General features: G+C 45.6%; 1 protein-coding gene across 1 annotated transcript in view; it reads right to left on the bottom strand.

Annotated features, from left to right (window-relative positions):
• Positions 1-1614: 1614 nt before the first annotated feature.
• CDHR3 (cadherin related family member 3) overlaps positions 1615-24185 on the bottom strand; it is a 74558-nt gene continuing 51987 nt past the window's right edge. The window contains exons 11-19 of the mRNA XM_003811191.6: positions 23645-23743; positions 21605-21831; positions 19142-19313; positions 17238-17488; positions 15124-15305; positions 12988-13001; positions 11130-11161; positions 8821-8869; positions 1615-7264 (exon numbers count right to left, since the gene is read on the bottom strand). Coding sequence (XP_003811239.1) covers positions 6960-7264; positions 8821-8869; positions 11130-11161; positions 12988-13001; positions 15124-15305; positions 17238-17488; positions 19142-19313; positions 21605-21831; positions 23645-23743 — 1331 coding nt within the window. The 3' untranslated portion in view covers positions 1615-6959. The remainder of the gene's footprint in view (positions 7265-8820; positions 8870-11129; positions 11162-12987; positions 13002-15123; positions 15306-17237; positions 17489-19141; positions 19314-21604; positions 21832-23644; positions 23744-24185) is intronic.

The following is a 24185-nucleotide window of genomic DNA, read 5'->3' as shown; positions in this document are numbered from 1 at the left end:
AGGCTGCTGAGGGCGCTGTGGCCTAGAGTGTAAGCATCCACAATGCTCACTCCAGGCCCTGGGCCAGCCTCACCCGGATAGCCCAGCTCGCAGTCACATGGGGAAAATCAGAGTTTACGAGCATGCTCTGCTTCGGTTTCAACACTGACGGGGATCATGTTTTCCAAACCAGGCATCAGAACTGATTGTATGGTTTGTACCCATGGGGACAGTGGGATGCACCATTTTAAGTGATATCCGTCTCCAAAAATTTGGGCATAAGGCTCCGGTTTTCCAGAACACATTCATCTCCTTCTGTTCCCCCAAACAGACAAGTTTTCTAAGAACTTCAACTCTCTGGGGAGTCCTAGACAGAAGTTAGAGTTTCCTACAATTCAGGTCTCCTGACGTTTAATCAGAACTGTACTTTTTCAGACTGAGAGCCAATCGAATGCACCGTTCAGCTTGAGGGCTGCCTACAACCACCTTCACAGCGGGGCATAGAGTCCAGACCTCGAAATCACCCGGCAGGCCTGTTTCCTGTTTCCTTGGGTCATCGACTGGAATCTTGCCAGGAAGTGTGATGTGGCCGGAACACTGACCAGTCTCTTCACTCTCCCCACACACCTATGTGTGCACACATGACTACCATTCCCCCGCTGCAGACCAAGCATGGGGCAGTCACACTCGGGAGAGCCGCTCAGTATTATCTAAAATGACTATGTCTGGTAGCTTCCACTGAGGGAGGGGCTCATGCCTGCTGGGGAGCCTTGATCTCATACAGGAACAGGGCTCAAGAGAACTCAGGACTTCATTCATATCCGGGACACTCCTTCACAAAGGAACCACAAGGTTTCTACTGTCCTCCACCTCTGCCTCCCTGGACCCAGCCCCCACCATCTCATATCTGGATGAATCCAACAGCTACAGAGCTGGTCTTTCTACTTCTACCCTTGTTCTCTCCCTTCCTTAAGTCTCTTCTCAAATCAGCAGACAGATGCTTTCTAAACATAAGTAAGTTATGTCACTCCTCTGCTCAACACCATGCAATGGCTCCCATCATACTCAGAGTAAAAGCCGAAGTCCTTACAGTGGCCTACAAGGCCCTATGTGATATGCAAACTCCTCTCCACACATATCCCCCAGCCCACACACCCCCACTCACCACCACACACACACACTCATCCGCCCCTGCCTCCCCACCGACCCCTCTCTGAAGTCCTGTCCTCCAGCCTCATGCTCATCACTCTGTTCCTCCTGCTGTTCCTCCACTTCACGTTGCCTTGCACTCACTGCCTGGAAGGTTCTTCCCAGTTATCTGCACAGCCCCTGCCCACACATCCACCGCTTGAATCTCCCCTTACCACAGGGGCCTTCCTTGGCCACCTGTTTAAAGTGGCCATCCTCCATAACCCCTGACCCTGTTTATTTTTCTTAACGGCACTTAACACCATTCACATATCTCATATATATATATATATATATATATATATATATATACACACACACATACACACACACACACACACACACTTATATCTAGGATATCATATATGTATATATCTAACCTGTTTGTCTATCATCTCAGTGGGAATAAACAAAGACCAACCCTATGATAAAGCGAGGGCCATTTATTCCGAGCTTGCTATATTAAGGGAGTCAGCAACTGGCACTTGCCTTTGGCGAGAGGCCCAAAGGCAGGCAGAGGAGAGGGAGAGCTTCATGGTGGAAACCGGGGAAGGCTTCAGGTAAGCCCTGCTTACAGGCTGTTGGCAGGAGGAAGCTGGAGGTGGGCTAGAGGCAGGGCAGGCTATGTGATTGGTTAGGGTGCATATTTGGCTTTCTGTGATGGGTCCTAATTAGGACTCGGGGACAAAAATAGGGAAGCTATCAGTTATTAACCAAGTTCTGGCCATTTGGGGCCCATTGGTACATGGGTTGTTTAGCTTCCTAGATTGTCACTAGAGATAGCAGTCTGGCCTCCTGCAAGTCTGATAGCAGGCTGGCTTCGTGCATTGTTCATTATAATTAATTATCTATAATAACTATAGATAAGGGAGTGGGTTTCCTGGGCAGGTTCCCTGCTGCAGGTTGTGGGGCAGTGTTCTGTTTTTATATAGAGTCCAGCCATCTCTCTGTGGTTCTGTTGTATGTTCAGTCTTTTATACCTCATTAGAATATAAACACTAAGAATACTGTTTTATTTACTGTTGTATCCCCAGAGCCTAGAATAGTGCCAGTTACCTAGCAGGTACTCAGAAACTATCTGTTGTTGATTATGATCATGTTTATCTAGCTCTAGTTAGAAAAGTTGTGATTTTGCTACATGATGTGGAAAAAAGGCCAACCACAAGCCTGCTTCATTCAATCCAGTTCTATAAATGTTTGTTGAGTGCTTGCTACATATCCAGGAGGTTCTGTGTTAGGCCACTCCAGGTTACACAAGACAAGTATTAGCTGAAAATGGATTGACAACCAGGATTCTAAATGCTTTCGCCTTTCCTCCAAATTTCTCTTCGACTTTAAATTCAACTCCACCTATAATACCACTGCAGGTTCCAGGCCCATTATTCTTTCAGAGGCTGTGTGGGCCCATGTCTAGTTTCTCCAGCACTCACTGCATGTGGAGCTCATTTAGCTCCTCTCAGAAAGGGCCTGTGTGGCAACCGGTTGTTTTTTGAATGAGCTGATTATCTTCTCAGTTGGGTTATTCCCTGAGAGCCAGAGCCACACCTTGCCCCCAGTGCAGGTGACACATAGGAGGGTCCAGGGGTGATGGGAATCTCCCCCACTCCCCATTTTTGACCTTTGCCCTGAACTCCAAATCAAATATCTCACTGATGTCAGGTTTCTTTCATATTCTGCACACAGAGGTCACACTGCCTCAGAGCTGCCATCTGGAGGTGCATTAACAGTCTACTGTCCTGATAGCGCAAAACTGGGAGCCCTACTTGGACGTCTCAACTATTTTCTGACAAGGGCTTTCTGCTTTTTTTTTTTTTTTAAGGTTCTGAATTATCTGTTCCTCTGGGGAAACATTCCAGGGATTTTATTCCTGGCTAATTTATCTTTCAAGTCGAACACTCAAGGATCCAAGGAGCAAATAGGCCAGGATGCAGCTGGAACTAGAACTCTGTGGAATAGCTTATCAGCAGGCCACATTCAGCTGTAGAAACAGAATGGAGGCTGCTCAAGGGCAGGGATGGGAGCTGCTGTGTTTCCTAATGAGTCAACGCTTGGCACATGGTAGTTGCTCCACAGATATTTACTGAATGAATAGGAAGGATAAACACACGCTAAGTTTGAAATGAGAAATCCTAAGTTTCAATAGCAATCATTTTCTTCAATGTTCACTCATTTTGTAGCTTAATTTTCACAGCCATTACAAAATACATTAAGTAAAAAGGCAAACAATGAGAACCCCAGATGTGAAAGGGGGCTCTGGGGAGCAGAAGTGTCATTTCCCAGTTCTGCTTGTGAGCCACCCGTGCTTGCTACACAGGCTGAGTTGCAGACCCTGCTTTCTAATGAGCACAACAAAAAGCTCCAATGTCACAATCTACTATGCAGTTTCAAAGTCTTCGACAATTATAATTGTTACGTGGTCTAATTCCTGAACGTATTTACCCCAGTTTTATAATGAATCAGAATGAGAAAAGTAAACATTGGCTATAATCAACTCATACCTGTTTAAGGCCTTGAGAGGGAGATGGGAGAAAACTTTCACCAAATCCACGACGGTTGCTGTCTTCATTTTATTCAGATAATTTTTTTTCCCCCAAAACCTGGTCAACGCTGGGAAATTGGCTGTCTGTAACCAATCAGACTGATTGCCAGCCGAGTCTTCGTTGCAACGTTGTAACTTCACCTTAGCCTCTGATTGGTTGCTTTTTGCAACCAATCAGATGTTTGCGCAGGAGCGTGACCTTTGTAACTCCACTTCAGTCTCTGATTGGTTGCTTCCTGCAACCAATCAGACCGATTGTGGTCCACTACTTCATTTCCATGAGGTGAGCATGAAGTGGCCAAGGGGAAACCTCCAAGGGGTATTTGGACTGAGAAGACTCTGTATCTGGGCCCTTGAGTCACTTGCTCAGGCCCGTTCCCACACTGTGGAGTGTACTTTGGTTTTCAATAAATCCCTGCTTTCATTCTTTCGTTGCCTCATTCTTTCTTTGCTTTGCTGGGCATTTTGTTCCATTCTTTGTTCAAAACTCCAAGAACTTGGACAACTTGCAGTCAAGACCCTCCACCGGTGACACTTTGACTTCTGGATTTCCCCGAACCAAATAGCCAGATATACAAAAGAAACGGGGCAGCAGGTGTTCTCTCCTCCTGGCGCACTCTTGCCCCTATTTCTTGAGTTTCTCGAGGCTTGCCTTGCGACTAGGAAGACACTCAGCTCTTCCTGCCTATCACCAGAGAAGACACTGAGCTCTTCAGAGAGGCCCCAGGCTTCAGGAAGTCCCTCTTGGTGCCTGACTTAAATCTCTTCTCTGGCCATTAAGCACAATTCCCTCTTGCCCTGTCATCACTGGAGAAGAAAGACCAGCTGCTCACCACTCTCTCCTTTTAATCATTCTTTTTTTTTTTTTCTTGACACAGAGTTTTGCCCTTGTCACCCAGGCTGGAGTGCAGTGGCGCAATCTCAGCCCACTGCAACTTCTGCCTCCTGGGTTCAAGCGATTCTCTTGCCTCAGCCTCCTGAGTAGCTGGGATTACAGGTGCCTGCTAACACGTCCAGCTAATTTTTCTATTTTTTAGTAGAGACAGGGTTTCACCATGTTGGCCAGGCTGGTCTCAAACTCCTGACCTCAGGTGATCCACCTGCCTCAGCCTCCCAGAGTGCTGGGATTACAGGCATGAGCCACCTCACCCGGCCCTTTTAATCATTCTTAATGGGCTTATAAGCAGTTATTAAGTCCGCCTTCAGCCTTCTCAGAACCTCATTTTACTTGCATTGAAGCTGAGAGCTTCCAAGGAAAGCATTTGACTCCGGGCCCCACAGATTTGCAATGCCTTAAATGGGCAATCAGCCACTTCACTCACTTTAACCTGCATAAATGAACAGTTCTGCCTTCTTTTGCAAAGTTTAAATCCATTCAAGGGAGTTCCCTGGCAACCAACCCTTATTAATAAATCACGCTCAATCTAGGCCAGGACAGGCATTTTGCAAATGCTTCTTTTGCTTGAGAAGTGACACTGGCACTAGGCACACAGTAAACAAGCTGCTGCTCTCTCTGAAGCTCTGCATTTGCTGGATGGATCCAGTCTGTCTCCCACAGGACCTTGTGGACCTGGTAGGCTCTCACCTGACTCCCCAGTTGAGAAGGGAGTGCTTCCCTAATGAACACTCACCTGGACCTTTCTTAGGGTTACTGGACTAGGGTCGCAGCAGCTGGGCAGCAGGGCATAGAGCTCGAGTGAAGCTTGCTCAGGCTCTGCTAGGCACACATTGGAAAGTTACATTTCCTATTCCATCATAATACCATTTATTCCCAGTTCATTGCTCATGCCTACAGGTGGAAGTCTGAGTTGTATGTCTAGATGGGGCTTCCAGTATGTCCCCACTCAGAGTCCTGCAGTTCCTTCCAATCATAGGAAGTGGGAAGGAGCAAGGCAGGTAGGTTGTAAGGCTGATGGTGTTTCAGCTTTGAGGAAAAAGTGATTTCACTTCAATAGTAATTTTAACCAGAATGGCTAAAGTTAAAAGGATTGACAATCCCAAGTGTTGACAAGGATAGAGAGCAATTGCAACTCTCAGTGTTTGCTGCTGGAATGTGAATCCACCACTTTGGAACTCTTTGGCAGCATCCAGCAATTGCTCCAGCAATCCCACTCTTAGATATATGAGCAAAAAAGTGAGTGTTTATGTTCACCAAAAGACATGTACAAGAAAGTTCATAGTGTTGTAATTCACTTTTATTTTTTTTTTTCTGAGATGGAGTCTTGCTTTGTCGCCCAGGCTAGAGTGCAGTGGCACAATCTCAACTCACTGTAACCTCCACCTCTCAGGTTTAAGCAATTCTCCCTACCTCAGCCTCCCAAGTAGCTGGGATTACATGTGCCCACCACCACACCAAGCTAATTTTTGTATTTTTTAGTAGAGACAGGGTTTTGCCATCTAGGCCAGGCTGGTCTTGAACTCCTGACCTTAGGTGATCTGCCCACCTTGGCAAAGTGCTGGCATTACAGGCATGAGCCATCATGCCCTGCCTGTAGTTCACTTTTAAGTATATTTTTTAGAAGTAAAAAATCTGAAGCAGCTGCCACCCAAGTGTAGAATAGATAAATTGTGATATAATCATAGAATGAAATCAGACATAACCATGAAGAGAACTGAACTACTGCTAGACAGGACAACGTGGATGAATCTCACATGCAGGATGCTGATCCGGACACCACAAGAAAAAACAAAAGAAGGTGCCTACTGAGTTTTCTTCTTTCCAGATGACCAACTCTTAACTTACTCATCTGTTTTTTCACTGTTCTGCTTCTTTTGAAGAAGATTTGAGGTGACTTACAAAGGTGTATGGCATATTTATAACTGAAGAAATCTGGGTGATGTTAAAACGAGGGCAGGAAAATAAGGTGGAAACCAGATGTAAGGATAGTCTTCACTATTTATGTCAGGAATTCCTATGAACTTTCTATGGTGAACAGAATAGAGCTTCCTAGCAGTCAATGCAAAGAAGAAACACAACAATTCCACACCCCAAAGTTAACAGTCTTGCTGATCAGAAGCACAGGTAGTTCTGAAATCTGATAGAAAATGTTCCTGTATCATTTCAGAACACGCAACTATGTGATCAAACCCCTTTCTATTTGTTTAAAAATTTGTCAAACATCCCATGTTTGACCCTGGATGTCTGAATCCCCTCAGCCCACATTTTCCCCCCTACACCATGCCCACACCGTCCCCATAGAATTTAGGGTGAGGCAGCATCTCAGTGATTGACAGGCCCCTCCTTAGACCCCATTTACTTTCCTGGGTGTGGTTTGGGGGAAGCCCTGTTCATGAAGGCTGGATTTCTGTTCTTTGGGTTGCCCAGCTTGCCACCCTCATTTCTGGAACCCAGACCAGCATCCTCAGCCCATGCTTTGCCACTCAGCTCATCTTCTTTCCGGCTGGCACTTCTCAGTGACCCCATCCCTTCCCTAGCAGTGACTCTGCGTGGGGCAGCTCCCTGGTGGCTGGACTCTTTCCATTTTGGCATTTGGGTTAGTGGATCTTTCCACTTTCTGGCTCCAGTTTTTGAGTTGAATTCATATGTTTCCCCGGTCACTAGTGAAAAAAAAAATACAACAGTCACATAAGCCAGAAAATTCCAATGACTGTCTCTTCCCCCACTTCTACCCTGCTCTGTTCTGACTCCCAAGGGAAGATGAAGCACACTAGAAGGTGTGAATCACTGACACAGACAGTAGGTGTGTGAATAGCCCCACAATCTCCACCAGCCTGCCCTTGCCACAAGCCGTGCTGCTCGGACCACACAGGTAGCAAACAGCAAACCTCTCTGGATAGAAAGGCTTAGGAGCGTCTCAAGGACATCTCAATTGCAGGATGAGAAGGCCATGTAACTCTTGAACTCCATGCAAGCTTTGGATAAATTAGGTTCAATCTCTAATGGGATTACCCGTTACTTTCTGATTCATTTTGTTTGTTTTAAAAGACCCCTGAATTCCTGCTATAAAAAGGAATTCACCAAGTGAGAAGGAAAAGGCTGATTTTTATTTATGTTAGGTTAGCAGCAATTTGTAGACATAGATACAAAAATCTGGTCCCGCTTGAGATGATGCAAGGAAGCCATTTTTATTGTGTCCGAGCCAGCAGACGCTAATTGATTTAGGCCAGTTGGTTCATGTCTTTCTTTTTTTTTTTTTCTCTCAACTACACAAAAACACAAAAATCCCCCCTTTTGCTCTGGAAGAGCCTTTTGCTCTGGAAGATCAGGTTTAAGGCAAGCCCTTGCTCCTTGTCTTTTCCATACAGCATGAGTGGCCTCTCAGCTCAGGATCCCACCAGCACTTATGCTAATGTGGGCACATTATGGTAACAAGCACCTAATAATAGAGGGAAATTTAATTCCAGCAGCAGCAGCAGCAGCGGCTGCGGCAGCCTCTCACTGGAGAGGAGCCATCCTCCTTAGGAGGAGGACTGGTGCCGTTTGCATATGAGGGTGGCAGGAAGCCAACACACTTGCCTCCTGAATTTGGTTTCCTTCCCTTTATTCACGTCTATAATTGAGCCTTTGTAAGCAGAGGGATGAGTGTAAAGGAGCTAAATTTGGAGCTGATTTCACGGGGGTGATGAGAGCTCTGGAGGCCAGCTCTACCTTATGTTCATCTTGCCGACCAAGAGGAAATTCTTGGCCCTGATCTAGGGAAAAAAGAAACTACACTTGCCATTTCTCTGTATCTTCCACTACTAATAAAATGCTATTAGAAGCATCCAGGAAGAATGTGGATGGGCTGGGGGGGCAATCAGTACCAAACAGCAGGAAAAAAAATGTGGATTCCTGGATTCACCAGTTCCCTCAACTGGTTTGTAATTTAGGAAGGGAGGCAAGAAAGAGGCATGGCCCTTGAACGTGAGCCTTTAGGTGGAGACCCACTGAGGCCTCACGTAAGTGTGACCCTGTACTTGAGCATCTGCTAGCCAGCTGGGTTCACAGCTGATCTCACGTTGTATTTAGCCTAGAAGAGTCGGCACTATATAGGCAACATAGCCAAACGGATTGACAAAATGAGCTAAAAGCAGGAAATTGGATAAGATCCTCCATGCTTCTACCAGTCTGGAATATAAAAAGCATTCTTACAGTAGTATTGCCACTTAATTACCTGGATCTATGGCTTCTCCATCAAAGATAGTGTTCATCTGGATAGTTTCCTAAGGAGAAGACAGAGACAGCATCAAACACAATCCTACATTCCTTCCCCCAGGCAAAGCTATGCATCCTCACAACCCAAGTTCCTTAACCAAAGCCTTCTTGACTTCTAAGTCTTTAATTAGGCACTGTGATAGATGCAGAGGACACAGTGGTGAACAAGGCAGGCATAGTCACTGCCTGTACAAAGCTTGCCAATTACAAACAGGTGCTGCAATGCAGAGTAATAAGGCTATGATGGGGAGATGTAGGGTGTTATGGGGCACAGGTAGGGGTAGAGGGGACATTTAAACCACACTTGGGGGTTAAGGAAGCATCCTGAGTAAATAAAATCTGAGCGTAGAAGGAAGAGTGGAAATGCCACACAGCATGGCTAAGACCTACGTTGTGTCAGTGAATTGCTGTCAGGCATTGTCAAGGTGGACACAGGTGAGCTCCTAGGTGTCCGTACCTCTGGCCCTGGCACTCTGGCCCTCCCCCGCGGCCTCCCCTTGCCTAGGCCAATGCAGTGTCGCATCTGGGCCTCACCTAAGCCCTGTGCTCCAGGTCTTTTCTCTTCCCTGATCTGTCCTTGGTGCCACCCTCCAGGACCTGACTTCTGCCTAATGCACCTGTCCCTTGTCCCCATAGAAACACCCCCTTCCCTCACATGCTGCCCTCTAGAGGTGCCAAAGTCAGGGTCACTAGCACAGTAACAAGGATTGTTTTTGGAGTTTAGCAAGCTTTCCAATCTCCAGTTTTTATCACTTAAAGGATCCCCTACCTAGTTCCCCACAACTCCCCAACTCTGAAGAGAGAGGAAATGGGGATTATATGGCCTTCATCAATTTGACCAGCTAAGCAGCCCCACTGTTTGTGGTCATGGGTATTTATTTAATAGACTAATTTAATATTACATAGTTCTAGAGCAATCGCTAAGTGGCATCCCCAAGGGTACTCGCCTTAGACAATAAGACCCAGGAGACCTGAGACTGCCTCTTCTTCCTGTTTGTACACTGGCCAGAACATAGAAGACTTAGGGGATGGATGTGCCTGAAGCCAAAATTCCAGTGCCCTGCACTGACTTCCTCATTGGAGGAGCCATTGAATTATGCAACAAATTCATGAAGCTTGGACCATGACAAAGCCTTATTCGTGGGGGTAGGGAAGAGCTGGAGGGAGCCACCTTCAAGTTCCTTCACTTCACTTCCCAGGGGGTAGATAAGGTTCTGTCAAAGAGAGAGAGAGAGAGAGAGAGAGAGAGAGACAGAGGTGGAGGAGAGGGAACTTTCCAGCTATCCTGTAACACTTTGCATTTGTGTGACACTTAACAATTTTCAAACTATTTCTCCATCTGTTATCTCAGGGCAGATATCCTCACCCCCATTTTACAGGTGAGGAACCTAAAGCTCAGAGAGGCCAAGGAAGTCCCCGAGGTGATAAGGCTAAGTGGGTAGAGCCAACCCCGGACCAGGGAGGGCCCTTTCTCTGTCACTTTTCTGCAAGGTAGTGGAAGAGCAAAGAAAGTTTAAATCAGCTGGGCGCAGTGGCTCATGCCTATAATCCCAGCGCTTTGGGAGGCCACAGTGGGTGGATCACTTGAGGTCAGGAGTTCAAGACCAGCCTGGCCAACATGGTGAAACCCCATCTCTACTAATAATACAAAAAATTAGCCAGGCGTGGTGGCACGTGTCTGTAATCCCAGCTACTTGGGAGGCCGAGGCATGAGAATCACTTGAGTCTAGGAGGCAGAGGTTGCAGTGAGCCGAGATTGTGCTACTCCACTCCAGCCTGAGCAACAGAGTGAAATTGTGTCTTAAAAAGAAAGAAAGAAAGAAAGAAAGAAAGAAAGAAAGAAAGAAAGAAAGAAAGAAAGAAAAAGAAAGAAAGAAAGAAAGAAAGAAAGAAAGAAAGAAAGAAAGAAAGAAAGAAAGAAAGAAAGAAAGAAAATTTAAATCTCACTGGAGGCTGAAGCACTAGTTTTGGTCTTTAAGCTTCACTCCCTCAACTCACTTTCGTGGAGAGCTGGTATAGATAATAAACACCACTACTCAATATTTATGAAATCCTGTTCTTCTGCAAATATATCAGCAGGCATGTTCAGTGGAGGGAACAAATTCTATCAGGAGCTCGTCACACAGCAATCTGTTCCAGTAGCCAAACACAAGCACCTCCCTGAATGATAAACATGCCCACAAGGCTGTGGCAGGCCTGCCTTCGGGGGAGACGGGAGCCCCTATCCCCCAGCGTCTATGCCTGGTGCCCCACACTGCCCATACTCACCACCACGACGTCTCTCTCTGCAGTCTTCGTTTCTGCAGAGAACAGAACAGGCAGAAGTTAAGCTTCTTGGGTGGTAAATTGACCTTAAAATTCCACCTCCACAATGGTATTTCCCCTAAATAGGCTTCGATCTCAGTCTTGCAGACACAGCAAAGAATTGTTCTGTCTATAGATATGTTTCTTGACAACTTTCCATCTTCTCAGAAAAAAATACATACACATATGTATACACACACACACAATAATATTCAAACAATTTAGTTGTTTTTTATTCTTTTTCTAGCTTATTATCAGTGGACCTAGAAAACTGGCTTTTACATGGCTTTTAAAGAAAGATTGGATTGGATACCTCTGTTCATAAGGTGTGGGTTTTGTGCATTAATTCCCAAGCCCTTTTATTTTATTTTATTTTATTTTGTTTTATTTTATTTATTTTATTTTGAGACAGGGTCTCACTCTTGTCGTCCAGGCTAGAGTGCGGTCACAACTCGCTGCAGCCTTGACCTCTTGAGCTCAAGTGATCCTCTCAGCTATCTCCCCAGTAGCTAAGACTACAGGCGTACACTATCACACCCAGCTAATTTAAAAATTTTTTTTCTACAGACAGGGTTTCACTATGTTGCCCAAGCTGGTCTCGAACTTCTGGGCTCAAGTGATCCTCTAGCCTTGGCCTCCCAGAGTGCTGGGATTATAAGTGTGAGCCACCATGCCCAGCCCCCATCCCCTTTTTAAAAAGTGGGATTAGAGACAGTTTGTGAAAATCTCATTTATTAAAATCATCTCTGTCAATATGATCAATAACCACTATAATCAAATTTCTAACCCTGTTGAGACATGCCTTAAGCATGTCAGACACATGCCTGTAGATGGAGTGATTAAAGCAAACTTTTTTTTTTTAAATTAAAACACTGTCCAATTCTTTGTCCTGTCTCCCCCATATTCTGGAGTCTACTTGAGGCCAAGCCAGGACACCTCCTCAGACCTGGAGCTGCTCAGATGGACCTTCCCAATTTACCCACTTCTCTGAAGTCAGTCAGCTCTCAGCCCATCTCACCACCCTCATCTCCCCCTTCTCACTAGTCTAACCTAAATAATTTGTGGAAATGATCAAATCCATTAGAATCTGGGAATCAAGTATTATCTGTTCTTTTTTTTTTTGAGACAGAGTCTCACTATGTCGCCCAGTCTGGAGTGCAGTGGCGTGATCTTGGCTGACGGCAACCTCCACCTGCTGGGTTCAAGCAATTCTCCTGCCTCAGCCTCCCGAGTAGCTGGGACTACAGGTGCGTACCACCATGCCCGGCTAATTTTTTGTATTTTTAGTAGAGACGGGGTTTCACCATGCTGGCCAGGCTGGTCTCAAACTCCTGACCTTGTGATCCACCCACCTCGTCCTCTCAAAGTGCTGGGATTACAGGTGTGAGTCACTGCGCCCAGCCTTATCTGTTCTTTCAAAAGAGGCCTGTGTCCAGCACAAAGCATTAGCTGTCCTCAGGACACCCTCCATGGGCCGCAGTAAGCAGGTCCTGTCTACATTTAACACACGGAGAGTTCTTTCTTCCTGTGCCATGCAGCAAGGGACAGACCTAGGTGTTCAGCTGAGCTGATTGGCGAGGGCTCTAGGTAGGGCATAGGCAGGACCAAATTGAGATATCCAGGCAGGCCAAGGCACTGTCCCCCCACCCTTCCCATTCTCCAGCTGCAACCGACCTCCGCTTCCTTCCAGCCACAGAAGATGCAGCTGAAAATGCTCCAAGATGTGATCGCGGCCTGATTCTTTGCCGAGTAGGAACCTTTTTACGTAGCACAACAGAGCAAGCAAAAAACAACAGACAAGGGAAACAGGTACTGTACATACCTCCTTTCTTTGTCCTATGGGGGGAAAAAGAATGGCTATTAATTCACTTGAAAGTATGCTGCACTGGCACACACATGACACCATAGGGTTCTTTGGGCAACTATGCCCTTTGAGATACAGGGGTTGACTGAAAGAGGTGCCAGGGATAGGGGCCAGAAAGAAAACTAGATCACCACGCCTGCTTCAAACAAAGCAGCTTCATCACTATTGGCTTTGGACTAGGGAGGTTCTGGGAATTTGATGAGTTGAAAAGTATCACCTTATAAACTTCAGGGAATACATTGTCTCTGATGAGAAAACCTGGTGAGGACATGCCTGCCCTAGTCAGACTGTCCAGCAAGTCTTCTTGCCCTATCCCTTTCTCCCCAAGAGCCAGCAGAGCAGAAGGCTTGGCTCACAACAGGGAGGTTTGAGAGCTGGCAGTTACATTTTGGTTTCCTGTCACATGAAGAGCTGGACTCAGACCCTACGAGATTTCCCATGATCACCTTGGATTCTATAGCTCTGTAACCCTAATTTTCTTCTTTGCTATTTGACAAAGGTTGGCTGTCATATGGTATAACTAATTTCCAGAGAGGTTGAGTCTGAGTCTGGTTTTCTAGCTAGTTTTTCTTTTTTAAGTCAACCATGTTGAAAACAATTAATATTTACAACATAAGTTAAAAGAACCAGGTTCAAGGTGCATGTTTAACGTTTAGCCATAAATTACATGAGAGTTGCAGTGTCTATTGGATTTGTTTCTTCAAGAACTTCTATCCAAATCCCATTACAGTACACCACCATCCTTACAAGCAATTACTCTTTTAGAGCTGTTTTTTTTTAAAAAAAAATCAATTTGTGAATAGAGTTCAAACAAAAATGCCTTTTTTAATTTCAGCAGATGCTCGAGGATTTCTTACCTTGAAGTCAAGGTTGCCAATAGCAACAAACTTCCGCAATAAATATGGCAAAATGCAATGCACATCTTTATTCTAATGCCTTGTACTTTTATACAGTCTTTCATCCATAGATTTTGTTATTTGACAGTTAATATTTAATATTTAAAATACCCATAAAAGGCACACATGTCTTATCACCCCCTCTTTTTGCCATTGAGAGATCCTAGAACTCAGAGGTTCCAACACCTCAAGATACTTGGGCATAGAGCTAAACTTGGAATCTAGAATCCTGAACTCACTGGGACTCATCTGTGAAGAATAATGAAACAAGATTTGTAAAAAATGGCTGGGTAGTGTACTAAGCATTTACTCTATATCAGGAATACAGTTAAGTGCCTTGTTTACATTTGTTCATTTAGTTGATTAATTTTACAAATAAGAAAATTCAAGTTCACAGAGGTGGTCACTTGCTCAAAGCCACAATCCAAGAAAATGGTAGAGCTAAGACTTGAGCTCAGGCCCATCTAACTCCAAAACTCAGGCTCAGAACCATCTAAGCTGTAAGTTGTAAGAGCTACTGAGAATCAAGAAGCTTGGCTCTGGGAGAAGTTTGTGATTCTTTGGTGCTCTCTTCACGTCACTCTACTACCTCACTTTAGCCAGTAAAAGACACATCACAGATTGGCACAATAAGAGGCATATTAGTGGGGAGGTGAAAACTGGAAAAAGAGAAAACAGGCCTGCGTTTACAACCCTTAAGAGTGAGAGACTGAGACCACAAGCAAAACACCAAGAATTATTTGGTCACACAAAAACCCGGCTGAGTCACTGGAGACAAAAGCTTAATTCCCTTACTGGTTTTGTGTGCTTGCCTTAATTCCATACTATCCTTTAAATATTCTACAAATAAGAGCACGGCATATTCTATCGCTATTTACAACAGGGCTTTGCTGAAGGTTTTATCCAGGGCAAGGTCATCAGAAGGTTGATGCCCCAGTCTCATTAAGAGCCTCAAGGACAGAGTAGGTTGCCAGGGAAAGCCAAAAGGATGGTTTCCTGGCCTAGCAGGTGACAAAGAAAGTGCACCAGGAACGAGGGGAGCTGGGATTCCTTCCCCCGTATCTCCTTTTCCTGCCTTCACTCCAGGCAAACTGCCTTGTAGAGAAATCCTGATTCTCCATTTTTCCTTCTCCTGATGTCACCAGAAACAGTGTCCTAAAGGAGGTGGGGAAGAGAGCCCAGCCCACTGGCAACTTACAGAGGTTCCTTGTTCTTCCCAGTCTTGCAGGGGCAGTGTCTGTGGATGGCTTTGGCCAATAGGACGACCAGGTACACGAGGAGACCCAGAAGCAATATGGAGCCCAAAGTGATGACAAATGGCACGTACCATGCAGATGGAGAGTAAACGTTTTTCCTCAGGACCTGATAGGTGACCCTGGGCTTGAACAACAGAGAGCAGGGAGGGTGAGTAGAGGGTGGTAGTGATTTTGACATTCAGCACTCTCTCGTGTTGAGTGTTTATTCCACTCTTTGTTATTGTTATTGCTCTATAAGTTGGACATCTGTGTGCTCACAGTTCTTGCTGATTCAACCCATCACCTTATTTATAGTCTTTGCAGACATCCATTAGATCAAAACCCAGAAATTTTAGGGAACTGAAAAACAACTCTAGGCCTTATTTTATTCTCTGTCTTCCCCTTCCCCAAAGCTAAAAAAAACTCCATTGGCTTTTTTTCTGCCATATCTGGGCATAACCCAGGGACGAATATAGCCATTGTCTCTCACCGAGACAGCATAAGCCACGAAAGTTGTTTTTTTAAATGCCTTGTAGGCTTTTCAGTGTTTTCTCAACTACAAGCTGCCACTGCCAGAGCAGTGGGCTGATATCACAGCAAAGCCTCAAGTTCAGCATCTGCTTCCTAGAGCTGGAGACAGATAACAAACAAGTTACGGAGGTTTCAGGATTGGATATGTCACAATCAGGTCATGCTCTGAGCCCAAGAAAGGTGGGAACTCCTCACTCAGGAGAGCCTACCAGCTCCTCCCACAAGGAAAGTCCTAGGGTTGCCATATGCCTCCATTCACTGGGGTCATATTGACTCAAGCACGGGAGAGAGGAGCATGAACCAGCTCCTGGCAAGACTCTGAGAAGAAGCTGGCCACCTCCATAGTGGGTTCTCTAAGGTTCTGATTACCTTCCTTCTGGCATGCTGCAGGTATCAGGCTGCTGACCAGGGGTGCAGCTTCTACTAGGAGGAGGAGGAGGAGGAGGAAGAGGAGGAGGAAGAAAGGGGACAGATGAGTCAGCATAGATGCAAGCCAGTTCCTCCAAGGGGCAGGGAAGATAATCCTGTTGTCAGATTCAAGGCTCTCCCTTCCTTCTCCAGGCCAATTCTGTGATAGCACCTGGTCATTTTCTTCCTACCCTTTCCCACAGTCTGTATTTACTTTGTCAATTTGAATACTTGTTTGTAATCTATCTCCCCCTCTAGATCAGTGGCTCTCAGACTTTAATGCACATTAGAATTCCCTGAAAGGCTGATTGAAAACACAGCTCACTGGACCCCACCTCCAGAGTTTCGGATTCATTAGGTTAGGGGATAGAGTTGGGGATTCCGGGTTCCAGCATCCTTCCCTGGAGGTCATGGTGATGATCATGGTTGGGTAACCTATAACTTTAATAATCTAGGCTGGGCCTGAGAATTTGCATTTCCAACCAGTTTCCAGGTGGTGCTGATTCTGATGGTCTAGGGACCGCACTTAGAGAATCACTCGCCTATACAATAAGCTTTCTGAGAGCAGGGATCATTTTTGGCTTGTTTGCTAAAGTGACTGGCACACTATAGGCATTAAATCGATATTTGTAGATTGGATGAATTTTTTTGGAGCGGAGGTGGGGTGTAGGGTACAGATTGGTACCTGGTGATTCTTCAAAAGATGTGGGAAAGAGCACCCAGCAGTAAGCAAGCAACCTAATTTCATGGATATTGACTTGCAAAGACTCTTCTGAACAAGCAGAGAGGGGTTGTGAAGGTAGCAACTGGCAACATGCCCATGGAAATCAGCTCCTGTGCCACAAGCCACACAGATGGTTGAGGTCTGATCTCTCACAAGTCTCTGCACAAACAACACACTCTTCTCTACCAGAACAGGAAATGTTAGTGGTTGAGTTAGCGGTTATGAGTCTGAGGTCTCACCAGATTTTTGCCACCCTGCAGCTACTCCAGTCCAGCCCATGGTTGCCATTTTTGGCAACATCCTAATACCTCAACTCTTCAGTCCACCCCACATACCTCCAGGCCGGGGAAAGAAGTCCATCAACATAACTCACAAGGAAATGTGCCTGGGGATTCCAGGTCCTAAAGCCCTTACCCTGGGGGTCGTGGTGATGATAGTGGTTGGGTGGGGAATGACTTTAATACTCAGTGTCACTGTTCCTGTCTCAACAAGAGCCTCCGCTTTCTTCCTGTCAGACAGCAAGTTGTCATCAGTTACGTAGACAAGTAGCTTGTAGTCCCAGATCTTATCAAACCCACCAGCATAGTCAAAGCGAGATGTAAGCAGCAGGCGTGTGACGTTGGAACCAGCATTGGGAGAGAAGGTGAAATGATTGTTGACGTTACCTAAATGAGATTTGATGCAGGGGTGTTGGTAAAAGGAAGAAAAGAGAGTAAGAAATAAAGGTTTAGAAGAAAACTGCATTCAATCTTTTTCTCAAATGTCCACACCTCAAGTGTAGACTGTGTCTCTGATACACCAGAGCTGGATTAGTTATATGCTACAGGCTTTAACTGCACCAGAGATGGCATTAGTACAAAGAAGCTCTTGCTCACAACCAGTGTGGCTGCAAACAAGGCTGAGTAGAAAAGGACAATAGGACAACACCCTTAGCCTAGGTGCCATCTTGCTGAGTATTAAGCAGAGACTTTGTAACCCTGGTGCAGCCCCTTCTGATTTCTCATCCGGCAATTATTTGGTAACAACACGTGTAATTCACACTCAAACAAATGAGTGGGTTTCAAGAGGGTAGAATAGGTCACATCCCTAGCCATAGGCCAAGTTCACTGCATGCTTTTCACAGGACCCAGTGGGTCACACTGGTTACGGCTGTCCCTGGAGTCCTCCAAAGGAAGGTGCCTCCTGGCTTTGCGGGAATTGCAGTCCCAGGTCCTCCTGAACCCACCCCATCACACCCCCAAACACACACACAGCTCTGCTGGGGCTCATGGCTCAGCTCAGGGAGCCTGGGGCAGAGAGGCTGCCAGCCCAAGCACACGCCCGCTCATTCCTCCACTGGCTCCAGACTCATTACCGACTGAACACCAGTAAATGGAGCAGGAGATGATGCAATTTTTGCTCCCTTAACAGCAAAATGCTCCATAAAGGCCTTAGGGCTCTCAGTATGGATTGTTTCCATCTTCGGCAACCGCAGTCTCGAGGCAGTTTCTGCCCCTGGGTTTTGTGACACAGCCAGCTCGAGAGGCTTCCTACTGTTCAAGTTCCTGCTCGGCCAAGGGCACAGCAGGCAGCAGGGATGGATTTTTACTCTCTCACGTGGAATTGTTCTGCTTGTTTGGGTTTACATCTCTGGCCCCAGCGCTTCATTAGATGAGCTATTTTGGTGTAATTTCCATTGAGGGGTGCTCTTTTTTCCCTACAATGGTATATTTTTAAAGGCAGAAGATGAATGGAGCAGAAGAGAATTCCTGAGGACACGTTTCAAAACGCACTTAATCTATTTAATCTATTATTATCCAGAGGGAGGACTGGGATTCCCTGCCCCCACTACAAGCTTTCAGGAAAAGAGGTGGTCGAAAAGTTGGACTGCATTTTTTCTAACGACACTAATATGCTTTATGACTCATACTGTAGTCAGGAATTGGGGGGTTCACCCTTTTCTTGGGCCTTTGGGCAGTCACGTATGGGGTCTGGGAGGAGTAAGACGAGAAGGGGAAACTGAGAGGAGTGCCAGGAAGCATAGGGGCTGCTAGATTTTGTGTCTCTGCTTTCCTCATTCAAATACTTCCCCAGCAAGCTGGGTGCAATGAGGCATGCCTGTAGTCTCAGCTACTTGGGAGGCTGAGCAGGAGGATTACTTGAGCCCAGGGGTTCAAAACTAGCCTGGGCAGCATAGCAAGACCCTATCTCAAAAAAATAATGCCCTCCCAACTCCCATCCCACTTTGCCCAGATCAGTGTGTGAGCACAGACCCCACCCCTAGACAACTTCAGGGTCCTCAGGGACAGGGCCAGGATTGTCGACACCAAGTACTATACCTGGGCCAATGGAATAACGGAAAGATCTGGGGCTGGAATCAAGGTCGGTACACGTCAGCTTGAAATTCTGAATATTTGTGCCAACTTTCAGATCCACTGGGAGGGCCAGGAAATAAGAGTTTGGAGTACAAATTGGCTTTTCATCATTTTCTTCAAGGATGTTCACAGTAACCTAGAGTAGCAAGAAGGTGGTCATTCTCAATAGCTAAAACTCATTGAGTGCTTACTGTGTGTAGGCAGTTTTCAGGCTAAGCACTTTTCATAAATTAGCTCATTTAAACTCACATGAGATAGATAACATGATTATTCCCATTTTATGGTGAGAAAATGGAAGTTTAGAGAGACTAGGTAATTGATCTAAGATCATTCAGCTAGTGAATGGCAGAGTTGGGATTTGAATTCAGGTCTGTCCTACTCCAAATCCTATGCTATTAACTTCTACACCATATGCATGTGTGTGTGCACATGTAGTGTATGTATACCTTGCCCCCCCCACACACACATGCTCCTGGACACATAGGCTCACCTGCAGATGACACCGAGTTGTTTTTCCAGGAAGGTGTGGATTTACGGTGTCTCCATGTGCCACCTTGCCTGCTGCCCCTTGTAAATGGAACTTCTTTAACTCTGGCATATGCAGAAATGGTTCTCAGCCCTGGCTCTGCTTTCTTGGGCCCACTTCAGAACCAATAGATTGGAGGGTGGAGGTCAGGGCCCTCATTGATGTTCCCTAGCTGATTCTAATATGCAGCCAGGGCTAAGACTCACTGGGACAGAACAAGCAGGCCTGGTTAAGCTGGGATCTCATCTGTAACCTGGGCTATTAGCACTGTACTAAGCCCTAGAGCTAACCTGCCATAAGCAGGGGCCAGCCTATTCTCTTTCATCGCTGTCTTTTATGCCTGGTAAATTGGAATATAGCCTGGGATGCCTGCCAGCACAGAATCATAGAATGTCAGCCCTGAAAGGGACTTGTGTGATCGTTTAGTTCATCACCCCTTTTAAAAAGCTTATGAATTTTGAGTCATATTCATACTACCTTTGAAATTTGGGATTTCAGCTACTTCTGAGCCCAGGAATAAATTGAAATGTTCACTCTAGTTAGCCCCCAGAATGGAGTCCATTCATTTTCTTTTAAAAAAAAAAAACAGCCTAACAAACACTGCAATTATCTCCAACTTTCCTTGGGTAGCAATGCCAAACCTTGCACATCATTAAAAACATCACCCCATTAATTCAAAGCAAGTTATCGGAGGAAGCGGACTATTCAGGCATTGGGTTATCAGGTGACTCTCCGTTTAAGAGATAGAGAAATAGGGACACGGAGATAAGCATTGCTCAGACTCCCTCGGAAAATTGGGATCAAAGTTGAAAAATGAACTCGGTCTCCTGACTCTGAACCAATCTTTGTCTATGGCTGCCTGCTGCTAACTGAGAGTTCATTTTGCCTTCATGCTTTTTTACTTTACTAATGGGAAGGACCAGGGAATAGTTTGGTCTTTGTGGCTATCATGTTGCCCTTGGATAATCCAAACCACTGACAACATGGACCTATTAGGTCCCTGCAACTCGAGGTGTGGCAGGGGACCAGCAGCACCGCCCGACTTGGAAGCATGTCAGAAATGCAGAGTCTCAGGCCCCAGACCCTCTGACTCAGAATCTGCCTATAACAACATTCTCAGCCTCAAAGGTTGGGAAGCAAGATAGCAACACAGCATCGTTTTAAGATCTACCCCATCTGGTATGCATAGAGGCAGGGTAGGAACACGGCATAACTGCTCCTGGGGAGGAAATGCATAACTCCAAAACCACACTCAACTTCTGGGAAGTGTGCATTTCACCAACAGCCTTCAGTGAAGGCAAAGCAAGATTTACAGGGCCACAAGAGGAACCTTGTCCCACAAAGTGGCTTTGTGGGTCCACCAGACATTCTAATATCTGGCCAACAACTTTAGTGCTTTTGTCAGTCACCCACAAACTTGAGCCTCAAAAAAATGTGGGGCTGGGTGCAGTGGCTCACGCCTATAATCCTAGCACTTTGAGAGGCTGGGGCGGGTGGATTACTTGAGGTCAGGAGTTCGAGACCAGCCTGGCCAACATGGCGAAACCCGTCTCTACTAAAAATACAAAAATTAGCTGCGCACGGTGGTGCACACTTGCAATCCCAGCTACTTGAGAGGCTGAGGCACGAGAATCGCTTAAGCCCAGGAGGTGGAAGTTGCAGTGAGCCAAAGTTACACCACTGTACTCCATCCTGGGCAACAGAGCGAGACCCTGCCTCAAAAACGAAAAAAGAAAAATGTGGATCTTTATTTCCCAGGGCACCTTTACTTGTTTCTCACCACATCCGCAGGATGTACCCTGGGAAGTTTCCTCATTGCCACATCCACACTCTGGGGGTGCCAGAGAGACCCTAAGTCAACCAGTTGGGTTACTGGGACTATACCAAGCAGCCCCACTCACAGTGACAGAGCTTGTGTCTTCATTGTTGGTGGCCTGGATTCTGAGAATATAGATGGGGGTTGTTTCATAGTCCACTTTAGTTACCAGCTGGAGTTCTCCTGTCTTGGGATTAATCCAAAATACATTTGGATACTGGAGGCTGGCCCCTCCGGTGGAGATGGAGTACACGAGGCTGCTCTGGGGGAGGTCTTTATCAGTGGCTCGCACCTGTCCCACTCGGGTTCTGGCTGGAGGAATAAAGTACCTGCAATAAGTCCTGCTTTTAAGGGGTAGGGAAGGATGATTCAGGAACAGATGTCCTAACTGCCATGGTAAGAAGGACTTCTGGAGGCCTCCTTGCTGTCCAAACTCTGTTTTATAGCTTCAATTCTACTAAATTGAAATAATGCTAACCAACACCCGCTAGGTAACTGACCCTATGATCCAAGCAGTCCTGTGAGGTGTAATAGACAATTTATATCTGTGTGTGTGTGTGTGTGTGTGTGTGTGTGTGTGTGTGTGTGTGTGTGTGACAGAGTCTCACTCTGTCGCCCAGGCTGGAGTACAGTGGTGCGATCTCGGCTCATTGCAACCTCCACTTCCTGGGTTCAAGCAATTCTCCTGCCTCAGCCTCCCAAGTAGCTGGGATTACAGGTGCCCACGACCACACCTGGCTAATCTTTTTGTATTTTTAGAAGAGATGGGGTTTCACCATGTCGGCCAGGCTGGTTTCGATCTCCTGACCTCAAGTGATCCGCCCAGCTCGGCCTCCCAAAGTGCTAGGATTATAGTCGTCAGCCACCATGCCCAGCAATTTATGCCTTTATATAGGCTCCAGGGACACTAATCATTTTGCTATCAGAAACAATAGTACAAAGAACATACAACCTCACACATACATCTCTTTGCAGCAGTATTGTCTAAAAGTCCCGTGTTTTTCAATTTTCTATAATGAGCATGAATTGCTCTTTTAAAAATAAACAATTGTTAAAGAATTTAGCAATTGATGATTACAGATTATAGATTTTTAAATCCTCTTCCATTTTGCAATTTTTACAAATATTGTTGGTGGGGCTGCTAGCATTCTGGCTTGTTTTGTAGGAGTTCCTTCTCATAAATTACACTCCTCAAGGGCAGAACCTTCTCTTTTTCAATTCTGTATCCCAGCACTAAGTTTGTGACCCAAAGTAGGTGATCAAAAAGAACTGCAGTAAGATCTGTGAATTCCCAGAAAGCCTATTCCTTTCAAATTTGTTATTCACTGGATAAGGTATAAGAAATTAAAAGCATTTTCTTTGGACTTGCATTTTGCATTTTGCTTGAAAACTTAATGTCAGGAAATGGAGACCATCCTAAAGAGAATGGATCATTTTAGAGGGAGTGTTTTGGTTTTGGTTTCATTTGTTGTTGTTGTTTTTAATATGGAAAAAGTATCCATGATCTAAAGATGAAAGGCTGTGGGGAGTCTATTACACTAGAGCATTTATAGTATTACCTTCAAACTGAGAGAGCGAGAGGGAGGCAGAAAGTGAAGCTGGAAGTGGGGAGTGAGTCTTTTCCTTAAAGGGGAGGAGCCTGCAAAAAGCAGGGTGTTGTAAAGGGCAGAAAAGAAGGCCTTCAGGGAATCTTAGTAGGGGAGAGAGAAAATGCCTTTATTTTGTTTGTAAATGAAGGAAATATAGAAATGGGAAACCTTTTCTGTTTTTAAATTTTAATTCTCTGAGTGAGCTGGATAAAACTCACAGTGGAGACCAAGAGAAAACTTAAACCTGGAAAAGGGAGGATTAGCGGAATCAGGCAAACAGGCAAGGAAGCAATCAGAGGCTTCTGAGAAATGCAGTTTAACCAACAGTTTTCAAAAGTCCAAGTTTCACCTGAAGGGCTCCTCAGCAGCGAGGAAAATTTAAAAGAAATAAGAGGTGCAATAAATACTAATCAGCTGTGAATCACTGTGCAAAACAGCATGCGAGGCCTCCAGAAGGGAGTTTTCCACTCCACAGAACACACGTTTGGATGGAGTCCATTGACAGCACTCTGGTCTGTGTCTTATCTGTTACTTACCCGGCCTTCTTTCTGACACATCAAATACATAGGATGGCCTATCAAAAATGAGAGGAAACTCATTTTCTGGGCTTGTTAGGATATAAACGTAGACGTTATCTAAAAATGGAAATAGAAACACATTTAATCACAATTCCATACTCATCCATTTGTTTATTCAACATCTTTAAAGAATCTCCTGTGTACAGGCTTTGCGCATAGGGGATACCAGGTGGCTAAGACATGGGAGCTCCTGCCTTTTAGATGCCGAGGGTGTTCACCCTTTGATAAGCGCATGAGCACACAGAGCACTACAGAACCCAGGGTAGGAACAGCTTCCAGGAGAAAGAACAAGCTGAGCCTTAAAAGGATAGAATCAGACAAATGGGGCAGGGAGGAGATTGGGGGGTGTTGTAGGCATATGCAAAAATGCCAAGGTATAAAACCACATAATTCACTCTGGAAAACTTCAAGCTCTTTGCCCAGTTGGAAAAAAATGGGGGCTTGGAAGCAAGTGACAGGAGGTGAAGCTGGAGAATTAAGCAGCAACCGAATGATGAAA

Source organism: Pan paniscus, chromosome 6 (genome assembly GCF_029289425.2).
Source record: "Pan paniscus chromosome 6, NHGRI_mPanPan1-v2.0_pri, whole genome shotgun sequence".
Lineage (NCBI taxonomy): Eukaryota > Metazoa > Chordata > Mammalia > Primates > Hominidae > Pan > Pan paniscus.
Note: the sequence above shows the minus strand (reverse complement) of the source record. Positions and strands in the feature narration are given on the sequence as shown.